At 42.4% G+C, this 19,616-nt stretch overlaps 2 protein-coding genes and 1 pseudogene across 3 annotated transcripts in view; 2 read left to right on the forward strand and 1 right to left on the reverse strand.

Moving 5' to 3' along the window:
- Positions 1–19,616, reverse strand: part of LOC308160365 (acidic mammalian chitinase-like) — a 685,529-nt pseudogene that overhangs the window by 540,813 nt on the left and 125,100 nt on the right. The gene's annotated exons all lie outside the window — the stretch shown is intronic.
- Positions 1–19,616, forward strand: part of LOC308161034 (sperm microtubule inner protein 11-like) — a gene marked incomplete at both ends in the record, with an annotated part of 107,198 nt that overhangs the window by 53,985 nt on the left and 33,597 nt on the right. The gene's annotated exons all lie outside the window — the stretch shown is intronic.
- On the forward strand, positions 17,454–19,005 carry LOC308159619 (F-box only protein 36-like; the record flags this gene model as incomplete). The annotated part of the gene is made up of 4 exons (XM_080533439.1): positions 17,454–17,576; positions 17,862–17,970; positions 18,093–18,265; positions 18,865–19,005. The coding sequence occupies 4 exons, from the start codon at positions 17,454–17,456 to the stop codon at positions 19,003–19,005; spliced, it is 546 nt and encodes a 181-aa protein (XP_080389565.1).

Raw genomic sequence — 19,616 nt, forward strand, 5'->3', positions numbered from 1 at the left:
TTTTTGAATAAATTCTCATAATACTCCTGCACTGTCTCTAAAACCCCTACATAGTCCTTTACTATCTCCCCTTTCTCATTCTCTATCTCTTCTATGTATGTTTTCCCCTGCTTCTGCTTCTCTAACCCTAAAAAGAACGCTGTGCATTTCTCCCCTTCTACTGTATACTGTGCCCTACTCCTAACTATAGCCCCTCTACACTTCTCCTTTTCATACGCTTCTAATTCCCCCCTAATCTCCATGTATTTCACTACGCTTCTATCTGGGTCCCTGTCTATTTCTTTTAGTTCCTCATCCATCCTCCCTCTCAATACACTTTCTTTTCTCTTTCTATCCTGACCTCGTTTTCTACAATAACTAATACTTAAATGTTTTACCTGTCTCTTAACACACTCCCACCATTCACACACATTCTCTTCATACATTCCACACTTCATTCGCTCGCTAATATGCTCATTCACCATATCCCTATACTCACTCTCCCCTAATACCCTCGTGTTCAAACACCACACACCCCCCCCTTTCCCTGTGTGCCTACCCCCTAAGTGAAACGTGATTGCTGCGTGATCGCTGTACCCCGTGAATTTGTGTTGTATATCTCCTATTTCCTTTTCTATCCCCTGTGACACTAAACATAAATCTATTCTACTCTGCTTCAAAACCCCACTAACTACCTGTCTTCTCGAAAACTCTCTCTTACTTGTGTTCCTAACTCTCCATACATCTATTAAATTTCTCTGCTCTATCATTTCTAATAACCCTCTCCTAGCTGAATCTGTCTTAAAACTATCTACTCTATAAACATCCATCTTAGTGCAAAATACATTAAAGTCACCTACCAAAATACAATTCCCTGTGCAGTGCAAGCCCAGTTCTACAAAAAAATCCCTCTTTTCAACCTCTCTATTTGGTGCATACACATTAATTAATCTAAACATAACATTATTTATATTAAATTCTATCCCTATTACCCTACCCTTCCCGTCATTCAAAACCTCTCTTACATTCTCTACCCTATTCTCTTTAATTAATATCGCTACCCCACATGATTTATTCGTCCCATTATTTGTAAACAGCATACCCCTCCATTTCCCCTTGATTTCTGTCATTTTGGTGTCTATCCACTTTGTCTCCTGCAGTACCAGAACATCAGATGTGAAAGTCACCAGCACCTCCTCCAGCTTCTCCATGTTATTGAGCCCATTGATGTTTATGGAGGAAAGCGTGACCATTGAAAACAAGTGTAGGAGGATAAATATGTTTACTGCCATTTTTTATTTCATTTCTTCTTTCCCTCCACGTACTGCTGCTTTGATTTGCGCTTTAGTTTCCACGCTAAAAGCGCCCTCTTCCTCCCTCCCACTATCGTCAACAGCTCACAGTGGCGGGCGGTGCATTTCACACCTAGGCCTTCAGTGATGTCCGACACATTCCTACCTGAATTAGTCTACCTCTTAATACCATCGTTATGACGCCATGGCTCTAGAAACTAGACAGAAACACAGTATAACCAGGCGTTGCATCACCTTAACATAGTCAGACAAGTACAACAGAGTTATATTAATATTTCCGAAGCATTTTTAATCAATAAATCCGCATATACAATGAAGAGTGTTAAACTAACATCTTTAAGATCGCTACATTACCCACGTCTGTCGTCTCGTCCACCATAATAGCGACAAAGGGTGCCTTTTTAATCTCCATTTTGATCTCTTCTCCCATCACTTCAGCAATAGCAAAAATCAGGTCGTTTTGTATTTTGCCTGACGTCCCAGTAAACACTTTGTTTGTGGACAGGTGGTAATGTACATCTGGGTTGTTTTCAGCAAGAAAAGAAAGCGCACTTGTTCGTTGAGCTGTAAATCCACTCGGGTGTCCCCAATAAAGTCCATTCATTCAAAGGTGTTCAAAAGTCCCACATCTACCGGCATAGTTACGCATCTCAATAGTGAATATCAATAGTGCGTATCCAATCAAAAGACGTGCTGGGTGCTGACATCATTGAGCCTTACAGCAGGCGCCGTTGTTGCTATTGCTCGCCGACTCGAAATCTACGTAGGTTTCCACTAGGAACGCCAGAGGTTTACTCGTTCAACGTTAAGTTACAGGTCGTATCCGCGGCACGGTTTTTTGTGCAGGCGGGCAGATTTCGGAGCCCCCTGGCAACACATTTTGATTGGATAAAAGCTCTAACATAAAGGCCAGCCCTCCAAATCTCAATCGGAGACTGGAAGCAGCGCAACCAAGAGGAAAGCTATGAAATGAAGAGAATAGACTATGGGGAATCATTAATACATATTTGTGGAAAAAATATATTAAAATAAAATGTATATTCTGATGATGTTTAGGCCAGCAGAGAAGGCCTTGCTGGCCCTGATGGCACACCACTGCCGTAGTGTGACTCTTACCGGGGTTAATCAAATCTATCTATCTGATGTTCATGTGTCACAGTATCCTGGGTGGAAGTGATAGAATCAATCACACTGTCACACAGCTACTTCTTTGAAAGAAAACCATTTATTGCTTTGAGTGAGGTGCATACGTAGGTCTGTTGTACTTCATACGTAGGTCGGTTGTAGCAGACCTAGGAGTTGTTGTAACAGACCTAGGAGCTGTTGTAACAGACCTAGGAGTTGTTGTAGCAGACCTAGGAGCTGTTGTAACAGACCTAGGAGTTGTTGTAGCAGACCTAGGAGCTGTTGTAGCAGACCTAGGTGCTGTTGTAACAGACCTAGGAGTTGTTGTAGCAGACCTAGGAGCTGTTGTAGCAGACCTAGGAGCTGTTTTAGCAGACCTAGGAGCTGTTGTAGCAGACCTAGGAGTTGTTGTAGCAGACCTAGGAGTTGTTGTAGCAGACCTAGGAGCTGTTGTAGCAGACCTAGGAGTTGTTGTAGCAGACCTAGGAGTTGTTGTAGCAGACCTATTAGGAGCTGTTGTAGCAGACCTAGGAGCTGTTTTAACCGACCTAGGAGTTGTTGTAGCAGACCTAGGAGTTTTTGTAGCAGACCGAGGAGCTGTTGTAGCAGACCGAGGAGCTGTTGTAGCAGACCGAGGAGCTGTTGTAGCAGACCGAGGAGCTGTTGTAGCAGACCGAGGAGCTGTTGTCGGGTCAGACTTCTCACCTCTGAGACAGGTATCTGCTTATCCTTCAGAATGTCAATCTCTCTCAGTATGTTATTGGTGTTGTCTTCCAGAGCTGCATTTATGACAGCAGTAACATCCTGTAGAAAGAGATTGGAGATTTAAAGGAGTGGTTTGTGTGGTTTTGAGACTACACATGAGTGGTTTGTGTACAAGTCTTCGAGTACTACTACTACTAATAGCTAACTTGCATCTCGAAATCAAGTACCCAGACCACTGAGATAAGATCCCGACATGTCAAGTGAACAGGTCATAATAAATATTTGCTTGAAAATAATTTTATTGAAAATAATAAATAATAAATAATAACAATTTATAAAACAAGAAAAAAATTCAGACAATATATCATATTTATGAAATCTTAATAAACAAATACAGTAGCCTACAGACTCTAAAAGAAAAATTGGCCCCATCAACAGGACTCAGCCCCTTGGTCAGCAGCAGAAAGACCCGTGGTCATCATCTTATATACAGTGCATTGCTCATAGATGGCTATCATGTTATACAGTACATACCAGGGTTTTTCTTGGGTCAGAATGAGGGCACACACACACACACACAAAGAGTTAAGATGCTTGTAGACATGCAGCAGCAAACTGCCAATCTTGCAACTCTGGCAGTCATAAAAATGTCAGCACTGTACTCACTGAGCATGACCTGACCTATTAAGCAGTTGTTGAAATAGCTGTATTTTGGAGAAAATTAAATGGTAAGAGACATACAGGAATGAGAAACGGGCATTACCATGGCAGTCTGGCCCTCCTGGGACGCTACCCCCTGTCTGAGGAAAGTGGTGACTCTTTTGAGGTCCCTCATCTCCTGGCTCAGCACGGTAGTGACGGAGCGGATCCCGGCTTGTTCCACAGTGAGTTCTGCTCTGAGGTCTGCTCTGAGGTCTGCCATCTCCTGCAAGTACCCAGACCACTGAGATAAGATCCCGACATGTCAAGTGGTCATAATAAATATTTGCTTGGACACAACAATAGTTTTTATTTGCCTACTTTCTGTAAAGAGTTACGATTTGACAACAAAGTGGCCGTACCTTTATATGTTGTATGTAACATACAATGAACATTTTATGTGTAGCTCTTTTGACACACCTTTATGGCAGAGAACCAATATATCACACAAATGAAGACACAAAGTTAAGAGGTAGATGGCAAAGGGAGGAATGTTCTACCCTCATCTATTTTCTCTACCACATGAACCAGGAAAACCTGGAGGGCCCAGCGATACACTACAATTATGCCTTATGCTGTACAAACTTCAGTAATGGTTTAACAGATGCCCTGCGTCACTTAGAAAAATGGCACAAAGCATGGGATGAAGTAGGCGATAGCATATGGCCCCCAAATTAAATTATGTATTTTCTAGGTTCAGCGCAAGCAGTAGGTGCAATTAGCAGCACAGCAGCTGAAACATTAAAGCTGACAGCGGAGCAAGAGAGAGAACTCCAAGTTAGGATTCTCAGTTACTTCAGATTTGTATATAAAGCCTGGTACACACATAAAGGTAATCTGGACGATTTTGGCCCGATTTCTCCCCTTCTGACCAAGGACAGCAAATGCCTGATTATCGGATGGCTCTAAAGATTATCCTACAAGATTATCCTGTTGTGTGAGGTGTGTTAAGAGTCAATTTCTCCTGACAATCTGCTCGGAAAATGGTCGGGCCGACGATCTTAAATACTAAACGTGTTCAATATTTACGATCAAAAGTCCTCTTGTGTGTGGGCAAGTCCCGAGTCCCAACAACTCTCGAGCAGGGTTGCCAGATGGGCAGTTTTTTTGGTGGAATTAGCGGTTTTTAGACTGTGGTTAGGCTGGAAAGTGTCAATCCCATCTGGCAACCCTGCTCCCGAGTCCGATTGTGACGTGGATGGAATGTAGCCAATCAAGAAGCGAGCTGACTTCTTTCGAGATTTTCAAGATTTCTGGCTTGAGTGACGAGACTCTAGACCAGGGGTCGGCAATTAGGTTTGGCCTCGGGCCAATTTTTTTTTGAGCCACTAGATGGCGGGCCCGAACGTTTTTTTTTTTCTATTTATTTTTTATTTTGTCCTAACACCAGGGGAGCCACCCCTCCTAAATTTCGTTGTTTGGTACCTGTACTGTAGCAATGACAATAAAGACCATTCATTCATTCCATTCATTCATTCATTCATTCATAAGTAATTGATTGTTAAAAAATGTGACACGTTCTAATGCTTTGACTTTTCTTTCGAAAAATGTACACATCGCTAGTCAACTAACACAGCTTGTTTTGTGAGCCTGCTAACAATGTAAAGTAGTGTTGTAGTTAACTAGGTAACAATGTAAAGTAGTGTTCTAGTTAACTAGATAACAATGTAAAGTAGTGTTGTAGTTAACTAGGTAACAATGTAAAGTAGTGTTGTAGTTAACTAGGTAACAATGTAAAGTAGTGTTCTAGTTAACTAGGTAACAATGTAAAGTAGTGTTCTAGTTAACTAGGTAACAATGTAAAGTAGTGTTGTAGTTAACTAGGTAACAATGTAAAGTAGTGTTGTAGTTAACTAGGTAACAATGTAAAGTAGTGTTGTAGTTAACTAGGTAACAATGTAAAGTAGTGTTGTAGTTAACTAGGTAACAATGTAAAGTAGTGTTGTAGTTAACTAGGTAACAATGTAAAGTAGTGTTGTAGCTAACTAGGTAGCAGTCCAATCCATTACGTTGCAGTATTTTGGCTTGACTAGCAAGTTTGTGTTGTGATTCTCAACAACGTTGAAACGTAGTTTCACCCTTTTCCATAGTTTTGAATAATAAATGTGTGGACTGACGATGTAGCGCAGCCTAGCTTATTCTAATAATTATTTAACATACTTTCATTCTGAATGATTCCCCCCTCCTCCCAGACAAGGTCACATTATTATTGGATTGGTTGTTTGCCTGCCGGGTGAAGTTAGCTAAACATTTAACCTGCTAACTAGCAAGAGAAACATCATGTCACTCTCCAAAGGTGTAAAGAGGAAAGTTGACGGTGAAAACAGGGCATTTAAAGAGGAATGGACAGCGAACTATAATGTTCATCCTACCTGGTTTCATCAACGCAAAGCCGTTGTGAGACTCACATCTTCCGTGCTCACAATGTTCCCTTTCTATACATGCGAGTCGTCCTTTTCCTCAATGAATGTGATAAAGACGCACGAGAGGAATCGATTGATGCAAAAAAAAACTTGAGAACTGCCTGCGGATTAAAGTGACGTCCATATAACCAGATATCAAGCAAATACTGACCGATGGGAGATGCCACTTTTCACATTAAGTGAGTACCAAGCCTGTCGTTATTGTATTTAATAACCTAATTGTATTTTTTATATTTTGAATGAATGGCTCATTGTAATTATTATCCCTAATAGCGTGTTTGCTCTGTCGTTTCAGGAGCATAGGCCTATGCACCACCACCCCTCGCATAAGCGGATTACTTTTCTTTCTTTTCTTTTTTTCACCGATTTTGTTGTCAATGTTTTTCAGAATATTAAACTGAATTTGCTTTGTTACTGTTCATATGTGTGTTGCAGTCACATATACGTAAACATTACGTTTGAATTATTTACTGAGCTGGTGTTATTTTTTTCAAACCACACACGGCTATTTCAGCACTACACGTTGTCCACCTACTTATGATTCACTATGAGGGGTTCAGCGTCAGTGCGCTTCGGTGCACCCCGCTGCCTGATTGTCTGTCCCTGTGTCATTCACTCTCAACATGGATAAAAGTACAATAAGCATTATTCAGGTGGAGGTAGATTCTCTATTCGGACATTATAGGCGCTATATGTGGGACTGTCGGTCCGATATTGTAAAAAAAAAAAAAAGAAAAAAAAAAAAGTGGATTCTCAAAATATTCTGCTGGGCCAAATATTATTGGTGATGGGCCAGCAATGGCCCGCGGGCCGCCTATTGCCGACCCCTGCTCTAGACTGTCGTAGGACAGATCTTTATGTATGTTGTGTGCTGTATTGAGAATATCGGAACACACCACACACAATACGATCAAAACTGTTCAATCCATGATTTTGTATCTTCATGTGTGGGGTCTCTCTAAGATAAAAAAATCTGAAAATCTTTATGTGTGTACCAGGCTTTAGGCAAGACCTGATTAACAAATCGAGAAGATTTCTACTACAGATTTCATATTACAGCTGTGTTTAGTGCTATTCAATGCAAGATAGACACACTGGCTGGCTGAGGTCTGACTGAGGTCTTAAAACAGCTGTTATTTCATCATTCATTCATTAGGCTACAATTGAATATGCTTTATAGGTTTTAGGTCAAACATGGCCAATAATCACAACATTCTCAATAAAGCTCAAACATTACAAATAATGTATACTGTATACCCCTCCCCCTGGATTTGGTTAAATATTACTTGACTTAATTACAACTGTTTCACCTTTCTATAACCAAAACACCAATAACTTAAGATAAGATCAAGCCTACAGACACCAAATTCATTAATGTTAATGTGTTTAATAATCGTGTAGCATAATATTTCTCATACTTTTCCATCTAAGCTGGATCTTCGTACACTCTACATTCTGATAGTTTTTTCTTTATTTTTTTCTTCCCTCGCTCGCCTCACTTTTCTGACAATTAAATCTGTTAAACAATGAATGAAGTTTGCCTTACCGTTTCCTTGGAAGGCAGGGTGATGACAAACGTGCTGGGGTACAAGTACCAAACGCCTGAGAGCCAGAGGGAGAAGGGAGAATCAGAGAATCGAAAATAGGACTGAATACGTTATCAAGTGGTATGCTCCACTATCCTCAACAAATCTGCAACATGCTCCATGCTGTCGGTTGATTGAAACAACACCCAAGCTGCTAGTGACAAAGCTACAATGTCTGTCTCTGAAATTCATGATATTAGCTTGCCATGTTAACTGGTGAAATAAATTATTGGTAGGGATGGGAATCGAGAACTGGTTCCAGTTGAGAACCGGTTTCAAATTGTTCGATCAATCGGAATCGTACGCCTCCAAGGATATCGATTCCTTTTATTGATGCTGCCATATTTTTCTTACAGTTTTGCGTTGCAAAAACTAATGAGTCATGACGTCAAACTCTGTAATAATCACAATACAATAACCGTGATTTATAGAAACTTCTCTTTTAATAACGTCCATGGAAAGAGGGCAATCAGATATGCAAATTGAAATTAAACAACGTGGAAATCTGTTGCTAGCAGCACAATCGCGGGTCTGTAGTTTAAACACATTTTTTATTCATTTGTTTGTCAAGTCTATTTATGTCTTGGAAATGTCTTTAGGATAACCTAACCCTACATGTTAATGATGTGGTAGGTCAGGTGGTCAGAACAGGGCCAAAGAGGTCACATCATATATATCACTGTGAATAGCTTGCTGGTGGGCTAGTAACACCACACAAGTAGGACTTATGAATCTAGAATGAAATGGATGTGATGTGACACTCACCGAAAGTCAAGAGGAGAAGAAGCAGGATGGCCTTCCTCACATCAATGTTGAACAATGCACCAGCTACAGGGAGAGAGAAAAAGGCTAATGTCAACAAACAAACAAGTAATGCTAACAAATGATCTACAGGAGAGAGATAATGCGAATTGTTAAGTATACATTACTTGATTAAACACATGCACGCACGCACGCAAACACACACACACACATGCACAGACACACATACACACACACGACCAACGTGCGCATACACACCGCAACGCAACACATCTGCATACACACCACAACATGCACATGCACACTGCAATAAACACGCACGTACACACACACACACGTACACACACACACACGCACGCACACACAAACAATGGGATCAACGTTTGCGGAAGTGTTTGTGAAATGGTTTGCGGAAGCAAGATTTTGTGCTAATTGTAAGATTGTTGGTAAAAACAGACATTGTACATAGCAGTGGCGGGCGGTGCATTTCACACCTAGGCCTTCAGTGATGTCCGACACAGTCCTACCTGAATTATTCTACCTCTTAATACCATCATTATGACGCCATGGCTCTAGAAACTAGACAGAAACACAGTATAACCGGGCGTTGCATCACCTTAACATAATCAGACAAGTACAACAGAGTTATATTAATATTTCCGAAGCATTTTTAATCAATAAATCCGCATTTACAATGAAGAGTGTGATCTTTAAGATCGCTTCGCTTGGATACTGTCAAAACTTTTAAATAAAAGGCACTTTTATCGTCAAGAAACGTGACAAAACAATTCAACAAGTCTCCTTGAGTACTGTTACTGCACAGCTGATTCACGTGCGCCACCCACGTAATCTCCACATCTCTTGCAACCTGCAACAGACGCATCAAACATTTATTTTATAAGCCTATATTTGTCGTTTTAATTACCTATATATTAATTCGTTAATATTGAAACGAAAATAAAATGAATTTTAATTACCTATATATTAATTCGTTAATATTGAAACGAAAATAAAATGAAATAACGAAATAAAATGACCAAAATATATACAAATAAAATAAAAAATTAAATGCTTTGTACTCACCAAAACAACTTCATTTGTTCAAAAGCACCGTTGCTTGTAAGTGCCCAGCCGTGCTTTGGTGTCTCGTTGCTCCCTTGGTTAGACAACTCAAGTTTGCAAAACCAGTGTGGCTCCAAACACCCGATCGATCTGTTGCAAATAGCAGGCATTGCCAGCAGTACAATTTGCAGTGTCTTTCGGAGCCTGTGAGCCAGGGGTACCGCTCGTAGTTAGCGATCTGAAAGTGCCGGACAAACCCTTTTCCCCGCTGAGAAAGGCTCGCAAGAGTCGGGGTTGGCCGTTCTCTGATAATGTCTATCTTTTCCTGGAAAGTTCTTCTAGAAAATGGCGTTGTTTTAAGATCTGCCTCTTCTCCCCCTTCCGCCATTGTAGCTGATTGCAGACGGTATAAAGATACGCAAATTACCTTGCTACGCATCTCAATAGTGCGTATCCAATCAAAAGACGTGCTGGGTGCTGACATCAGATTGAGCCTTCCAGCAGGCGCCGTTGTTGATTTTGCTCGCATCTACGTAGGTTTACTAGGAACGCCACAGGTTTTCTCGTTCCAACGTAAAGTTACAGGTCGAATTCGCGGCACCGTCTGTTGTGAAGGCGGGCAGATTTGGGAGCCCCCTAGCAACACATTTTGATTGGATAAAAGCTCTAACATAAAGGCCAGCCCTCCAAATCTCAATTGGAGACTGGAAGCAGCGCAACCAAGAGGAAAGCTATGAAATGAAGAGAATAGACTATGGGGAATCATTCATACATATTTGTGGAAAAAATATATTAAATAAAATGTATATTCTGATGATGTTTAGGCCAGCAGAGAAGGCCTTGCTGGCCCTGACGGCACACCACTGGTACATAGGGATGCTCCGATTTATCGGCCACCGATTTAAATCGGCCGATTTCACTCCAAATGACTCGATCGGTGATCGGCAAAAATGGCCGATCGCAAAAACCGATCTTTTTTTTTTTCTTGGGGAAGACAGATAACTGAACAGAAAACATAGGAGGACGTAACAGTATGTAAAACATGAAGGCCACGTTTATGATGTCTTTTATACAGCCATATCGACTGACTTGGGCTTCAGGCCCTAACTGGGTGATAGGCCAGACCTTTACTATGCCATAAAAATGGGTCTGTGTTTGCTTGGTGCCTAATGGATCAAAACTTTTGTCTAAAAAGCAAAAAATATGTAGGCTATCCAGTCAGTAGGCCTACAGTTATGTATTTTTAAAAAAATCGGTATCGGTATCGGTTGATCTTGAGGAAAAAAATCGGTGATCGGTATCGGCCCCAAAAATCCAGATCGGAGCATCCCTAATTGTACATTTGTTTAATTATTATAATTTTTTAAAATATATTTTGGGTGTATTCAGCAATGGCATGTTCAGGTCAGAAAGAGGCATACAAATGGAAAAAAGATCCATCCATCTATCCATCCATCCATCCATCCATCCATCCATCATTTACCATAAGAGCAGATCAGATCCATTGTGCCCCTCTGTGTTGCTGCCTGAGATGAGGCCAAGCCTGGCCAAGGAAGTACAAAAAACTGTGGGCCAATGTCCTGTGTACGAATACTCATACTGCCTACCATTAAGTAGGCATTTTATGTATGCAGGAATAAGAAAGTTCTGAAAGTATGCAAAATTCAGTCTAAACTAATTTAAACTAAATTCAATGTGTCACTGTACTTACCACAGCTGGCAGTGGTAGTCCTGGCACTCTGGGAGCCATCAGAGGAAGAGTCCCCAGAGGTGTCAGTGCTACTCTGGCTTTGGGCTCGGTGGCTTACCTGACTGGAGAGGCCCTCACTGGACGTGTGCAGGCTTGGGGGAGGAATACTCACCCTGGGGGGCACGGCTGGGGCCAGACTCACCCTGGGGGGCACGGCCGGGGCTGGGGCCAGAACAGTAGCAGGTGCTGGGGAAGCTGCCTTATGCGCACCGTTACCGTCCTCGTCCGTCTGGTCGTTCAAGCGAGAACTACGGCGTAACATGACTGAGAGAGGGAGAGAGAGATTGTTGTTATCGCATGGCTTGCCCCTTCCATGTAGTCAAGCAGAATTTTGCACCAAGAGACGACCAAAATGGTTCACTCCCAACTCAATACTTCAAATAAGATAATTTCATTTGCAGTTATAGTACAGTTATAGTACATAGTACATTTATAGCAGTTATAGTACAGTTATAGTATGAAGTATCTAGTTATAGTATCCTACATATTGATAACAACATTATAAAGGATAATATGCATGATGTGGTTAATAGCTTTAACAATTTTTTTGTAAGTGTTGGACCAAACCTGGCAGAAAAAAATCCTGATCCATTGTCATCTGAGGATAGGGATGACAACCTTATAGATAGGAATCCTAGCTCAATGTTCCTTACACCAGTAGAAGAAAAGGAAATAATAGATATTGTTAATAAATGTAAATACAAAACATCTAGTGATTGCAATGAAATTGATATGAAAATTGTGAAAAAGGTAATTGAGGGGATTTCAGAACCACTGACATATATCTGTAACTTATCGTTCCAAACCAGTACATTTCCTAACTAAATGAAAATAGCTAAAGTTGTACCGCTGTATAAAACTGGGGATAGACACCACTTCACAAATTACAGGCCTATTTCTTTACTTCCACAATTCTCCAAAATTCTAGAAAAACTATTAAATAACAGATTAGACAAATTCATAGATAAACATAAATTACTTTCTGACAGTCAATACGGATTCAGATCAAACAGTTCAACATCACTGGCATTAATTGAATCAATCGAGGGAATTACAAACGCTATAGACCACAAACAGTATGCAGTTGGAGTAAATAAATAGACCCTTACCTATTTCTACGCTAAGCTTGCTATTGAACAGCTTGGCAAGGTTAATTGTCACAGTCTGTTCTTGATCAGCAACATGTGTCTTATGAACGCATGACTCGTCGTTCTTGGTTTTTATAGAATAGAATTCTACTGTGACGTAATAGATGATCCATGACAATCACAATGGCTGGGTTCTAAAATTCGCTCTTTTTGCCTTTATGCTATGTATAAACAAACTATAACGTGTTGCATTTATGAAATCAATGAACGACTGCAGAGAAAACGAAATTACATTTCTGCATGCAACAAAAACATTTTGAACTCCGAAAAAAAGACGTTGGGTTGACGGTTACTTTCAAGTAAAATACTCAATGTCTATTTGAGTCCTTCTTGTATTTATGAACTTAAATTATCCACCGGCAGCAAACCAAAAACGCCGTCCTCTCTCTGTGTGCCGTCATCCTTTTGCGTGCAGTCCGCTTTCACTGAACAATGAAAAAATATAAATATATGCAAAATAATAGGCAATTAAAATATGTATCTTACGTGGTTAATGTGATTTCTGCTCCTGAACCTCAGCGCACAGCGTCTGCACATCAGGGCTGTAGGCCGTCATCTTCATCTTGGATCGTAAGCTGTCATCTGTGAGGCGTGCGCGATGTTTGCTTTTAATAAAGTTCATGTTGGAGAACACCTGCTCACATACCAACCTGGTCTCACACGGAAGCCGTCAGTATTCGACGTCTGTCGTTCGTCTCCAAACGTCGAATTCCGACGAGAAAACGAGCTCTGAAAGCGCAGGGGTGCGCCTGTTATGTGCTCGGGCCGGGCTGGGCTGCACTTGCATTAATTAGTTACGCCACATTTTGAGATACAAGCGCTTCAACGTTCATTCATTTGGAACTGCGAGAATGAGTAACGTTAGCCCGATTGCACTTGCATTAATAAAGCGTTATATAAATATAATTAATTATTATTATTATTGCCTACAGCTAATTGTTACAACTAGTGACTTTAGTGACACATTCTTAGTGATCGAAAAGCGAGTTTACCTTGCACTCGCTTGTATCGGTCTCATACACAGCGAACGAGTGTGTTGCAGGCAGGGTTCGAGTTATGTGGGAGCCAATGGGAGCTGAGCTCCCATAGAGATGGTCTGAGGCACTCTGAGCTCCCATGAAGGCAGTAAAATCAAAAATCTGTGGGGGTCGCTAATAATACATTACCACAACTATTATTTGATCAAAATGTCAATGTAATGAATATTATTTAATTTATATTATAAATATTGTAAAATAAACACGTTTTCCAAGAGAACTACGCGCACCATTAATCTCCTGTGAATGCCAGTATGCCGTTGACTGCCTGCACTTCACCACCAAGACACCATGGGGCGCAGTAGAATATAGTGCAACAGCAAAAGGTTGATTAATCAGCTGTGCGGTAAACCGTTGGAACACACAGTGCACAGCTGATTAATCAATTAAACCAATAGAGTGAGACACCAGTTGCCTTTCAGGAAGTAGTGAGATCGTGCACCTAGCCTATTATTGAGAAGCAAACATTAATTCATTAGCTATACAGGAGTATATTATACAGTAGCTACCATGCCGCCCCAAAAAAGGCCACTGCTGCCGACCGGGTCATCAAGCCTAGAACATTTCGGGTTTTTATCAAAGAAACCTGCTATGACACCTAACGTTAGCCCTGCTGCTACTACTGTTACTGCTACTACTGCTGCTACTACTGAGGACTCTGCTACCAGGCCTGAACGCGCAACACCCACACACAGTTCAGATGAGGGGCAGAATGAAGAGGTAGGGGAGGCAACGCCACAGAACTGGGGAGAAGATCAGTGGAGATCCTGGAAAAAAAGAAACACAGGAAAGCAGGAACAGGATTCATGAGATGACAATGTTGCAATTGGAAAGGAAACCATATTTTTCTCGCGACACGGACTCCCTAAATCCTCCCAAACAGGGGAGGCTGGTTCATTAGGGGCAATTGGACAATGCCCCACCAAAGGGAGAAGAGAGAGATTTTTTTCCTATGACTTCTAGACAGTGTTGCTTCTGAATATCATAGTCCAATCAGCTAGTGTTCTGTGGAGTATAGTCCAATCAGCTAGTGTTCTGTGGAGTATATCATAGTCCAATCAGCTAGTGTTCTGTGGAGTATGTTCCAATCAGCTTCAAGTCCCGCCCCTTTCAGGGCAACTTTCAATCTACTCGAAATTGCACTAGGCTGTTCTCGTAGACTTGCATGTAAAATCTATTTCGGTAACTTCAGGCCATTCGGTCATTTGTCTATGGGGTTTTGGGACATGCACAAAGAATCGTACGTGCTTACGTCATGTCATACGGCCGGCGTAGCTTTCAGATCACGTTCGTTCACCTGCTATGGTGATAGCACATGCTATGGTGTTAGCACCTGCTAACATGGCTATGGCGGCTAGTAATGTTTGCTTCGTGTTTTTATTTGTTTTGTTCGTTTTGTGTTTTGTGTAATATGTCTATTGGCAACATTCTACTGCTGGTCTTAATTATCAGCGACCGTCTCCGCTGCCGTGCGACCAACACGCAGGGGGAATATGGAACTATACTGCAAATCACACAGCAAACCACTACCGGACTTTGTAAACAAATTGAACAAATGGATTAGAAGGAGGCATCTTTTGTTCCCAACTTGATGATATTGCAACTGGACCTATTACCGAAGTCAAACTTGTGTAAGTAAGTGAATCATCTGTCCTTCAGTCATGATAGGAAAACCAAATCGATGCTGGGAGAAGGAATGGCAGACTGTATTCTGATTGTATCTTCTATGCTCTTTGTATGTTTCTATGCTCTTTGTATGTTTCTATGCTCTTTGTATGTGTCTTGGTGTAGGAGAAACGTAGGACCACGTTGGAAACAAGTGTTTCGGTACACGTTGACGTGTAGAAACTGTAGAGAGAAAATTGTAGAAATTGTAGAGAAAACTGGGGGGGTAGAGGTGATGAAGAGGTCTGTACAGGGGGGGGTAGAGGGGATGGAGAGGTCTGTACAGGGGGGTAGAGGGGATGAAGAGGTCTGTACAGGGGGGTAGAGGGGATGAAGAGGTCTGTACAGGGGGGGTAGAGGGGATGAAGAGGTCTGTACAGGGGGGTAGAGGGGATGAAGAGGTCTGTACAGGGGATGAAGAGGTCTGTACAGAGGGGTAGAGGGGATGAAGAGGTCTGTACAGAGGGGTAGAGGGGATGAAGAGGTCTGTACAGGGGGGTAGAGGGGATGAAGAGGTCTGTACAGGGGGGGTAGAGGGGATGAAGAGGTCTGTACAGGGGGGTAGAGGGGATGAAGAGGTCTGTACAGGGGATGAAGAGGTCTGTACAGAGGGGTAGAGGGGATGAAGAGGTCTGTACAGAGGGGTAGAGGGGATGAAGAGGTCTGTACAGGGGGGTAGAGGGGATGAAGAGGTCTGTACAGGGGGGTAGAGGGTATGAAGAGGTCTGTACAGGGGGGTAGAGGGTATGAAGAGGTCTGTACAAGGGGGTAGAGGGGATGGAGAGGTCTGTACAGGGGGTAGAGGGTATGAAGAGGTCTGTACAGGGGGGTAGAGGGGATGAGGAGGTCTGTACAGAGGGGTAGAGGGGATGAAGAGGTCTGTACAGGGGGGTAGAGGGGATGAAGAGGTCTGTACAGGGGGGTAGAGGGGATGGAGAGGTCTGTAGAGGAGGGTAGAGGGGATGGAGAGGTCTGTACAGGGGGGGTAGAGGGGATGAAGAGGTCTGTACAGGGGGGTAGAGGGGATGGAGAGGTCTGTAGAGGAGGGTAGAGGGGATGGAGAGGTCTGTACAGGGGGGGTAGAGGGGATGAAGAGGTCTGTACAGGGGGGTAGAGGGGATGAAGAGGTCTGTAGAGGAGGGTAGAGGGGATAAAGAGGTCTGTAGAGGAGGGTAGAGGGGATGAAGAGGTCTGTACAGGGGGTAGAGGGGATGGAGAGGTCTGTACAGGGGGTAGAGGGGATGGAGAGGTCTGTAGAGGTGGGTAGAGGGGATGGAGAGGTCTGTAGAGGTGGGTAGAGGGGATGAAGAGGTCTGTAGAGGTGGGTAGAGGGGATGAAAAGGTCTGTACAGGGGGGTAGAGGGGATGAAGAGGTCTGTACAGGGGGGTAGAGGGGATGGCGAGGTCTGTACAGGGGGGTAGAGCTATTCTCATGCTAAAATTGACTGTAAATCCAGATTTTAAAGTTGATATTCTTCCCCGTGGAGCATGCCCCCTTAACCTGTGCCCCACCCAAACATTTTAGCACCAGCCGCCACTGCTCCCAAATAAGTCGGTCTTATTAAATAAAACCCTCAAAGAGGCCCCCACGCATACCCCTGGATATGATGTCACTGAATATTGATAATATGATGTTATTACCGTTTTCGTTTGTCCAGTGTTTGTAGTTGTAACAGAATGTGCTGCCAGCTCCACTCACTCTCTCTCTCTCTCTCTGCGCGTTTACCTTCACATCAGCTGAGGGACGCGCCACCGCCGTATACCTCCGCTTTAAACACTTCCATTCTTCCGCTAGGGACTACTTTTGAAAAGTCGACACGGAAAAGGATTCAGAATTTCAGACACAAATCAGCTAAATCGCTTCAACCTCGTTGAATGTGTGCATGGGTTGTACTATGTAAATAATAGCTATAAGAGCTTATATAATAAGAGCTATCTCGCAAGTCACTCAGAGGAACCCCCACAGTAGCGCTAGGGGTATCTAGCGAGATATCAATGCGCTGGGTCGTGACCTCTTAATCTAACAACAGTTTTATCGAAAATTGCGATTTACAAGGCAATTTCTCTAAACTAAGCAGTCACGTTTATTTAAATGTTACAATCAAAAATAACCCAGCATCCGTTCGATACCTAAAATCGCGAATGAATTTTCCTTTCATAAATAGTACACAATCATATTTCAGTCCTGCTCCTGTTGTCATGGTAACTGTTCAGCGTCTAAAGAAAATGGCGTCTCTGCTCGGGGAGAAGGTGTTTGAGATCAGTGGCACAGGTCCCTCTCCGTCCAAAGACTTCTTTCAACTTACAGTCACCAAATCTGATGTAAGGTCTTGAATTTTATAATCTATTTTCTAATATAGTTAGTCTATCTCACGACGTTGATGACAGATGAAAGTATATCAGACTTCTGGCTGGTTGAACAGGTTGCTAGCAGCAGCATTCATTCCAAACGTTTTATTTGTTTTCAGACAGCAGCAATGGATCAAGTGAAAGTTAACCCTAACCCTAACCCTGTACTAGTGTCAACCTCATAACTTATTATTTGTGTGTTCTGTTCACACATGCAAGCTACAAGGCTATAATGGTGTATATCTTTATATATTTCAGGTGATATGGAGATCATGGAAGATCTCTCTGCGAATTGAATATCGAGGAGCTGCACCTGGGGAAATGAAGCAATCCCACAGTGATTATCTGCTTGATTCTCGCCAGCAGAGTAAGGTTTATATTAGAACAGAGCGATTTACCGATCACAGTCTCTGACATGCAAATATTTGTTTGTTTGTGTCTTGAGAACACATTTGTAGTGTGTATTGATAAGTGTAACTCCATCTCTAGACCAGGTAGCTGCGGTGTTTGGCCAGAACCCCCTACAGCACACCAAAGCACTGTGCCAGGGACACTTTGACTACCTGGAACGCCTTCCCGATGACCTACTGCTCAGGATCCTGGCCTACCTGAAGCTGGAGGATGTAGCACGGCTCGCACAGACCACACAGAGGTTCAGGAAGGTAAGAGGCTCTCCACACTTGAAGCACGTACCCAAAGCATATCAGCTTTGCCAGGTTTTATATACTGTAGACATTGATATTACCACACTGTATGTCTTCAGGGAGAGTGACGGTGCTGCAATAATAATACAGTATTGGATAACGTATATACATTTAGTTATCCAATACTTTGTTAAGTATAAATTCAAGAAAATTAAAAGAACCAATTTTAATTCAATCAAGCTCAGCAGGCTCAACTATAGTCATGTTGCTGGGTTCATTGACAGAATTAATCTGTTTGCAGTGATTCTTATATTGGGATTGCTCTTCTTGACTCTGAAACCCTCATAACACATTCAAGCCAATATGTATTTCCTGTAATTTGCTAATCAACAGATGAGAAGCTTCTGTAATCCAATAGAATTAGTATGGCTGTCACATGCAGAGTGAGTTGGTGTGTGTGTGTGTGTGTGTGTGTGTGTGTGTCTCTGGTGTGTGTGTGTGTGTGTGCGGGGGGGGGGCGGGTGTTTGGTGTGTGTGTGTGTGTGTGTGTGTGTGTGTGTTTGTGTGTGTGTGTGTGTGTGTGTGTGTGTGTGTGTGTGTGTGTGTGTGTGTCCCAGCTCTGCAACAGTCCAGAGTTCTGGGAGCAGACCGTGAGGGGGCGCTGTGAGGAGGTCAGCCCGGACATGGAGGCCCTGGCCAGCGCCATGGGCTGGAGGAAGATCTTTTTCACCTTCTACAACACCAAAGAGCATCAGTAGAAGGAGGAAGCTAAACACTAAAACAAGATTGTTTCAATGATTCTGTGTGTAGCTTAACAATTAATTGTTGGGAAAATGTGGCAAAAATGTGAAATGTTCTTCCAGTAACACAAGTATCTGCAGTGTTTGTTAGTGTGTATTCTGTGTTGCTATTCTGAGGCTTACATGTCAAACTAATTGCACTTTGTAATCAAATCAAATCAAATCAAATTTTATTTGTATAGCGCATTTCTTACAAGATGTAACTCAATGCGCTTCACACAATGAAAATGTTCAGTCAATCAGTCAATCAATCAATCAATACTGACAGAGCCGCGAGCAGGCAAAAGTAAAAAAAACCTGTATACTATGTAGCCAGGAAAAATTCCCTTGCAGCCCTCTACCAATAGAGCGACTACTAGCCAGTTTGCTTACCAGTACCCAGCGGTCCAGGGGAGGCCAGGACCACCGGCACAAAGCAAGCAAGCAAGGGCAAAAACCTGTACACCATGTATCCAGGAAAAATTCCTTGCATATTATCGGCGTACACACTGTCCATAAATGTTGTGTTGTATTTGCATCGTTCTGCATCCAGTATGGTCACAGGTCCTGCCAAAAGAGAAACTTAAGCA

Source organism: Nansenia antarctica, assembly GCF_963989245.1.
Source record: "Nansenia antarctica genome assembly, chromosome: 6".
In the NCBI taxonomy this organism is placed as follows: Eukaryota; Metazoa; Chordata; class Actinopteri; order Argentiniformes; family Microstomatidae; genus Nansenia; species Nansenia antarctica.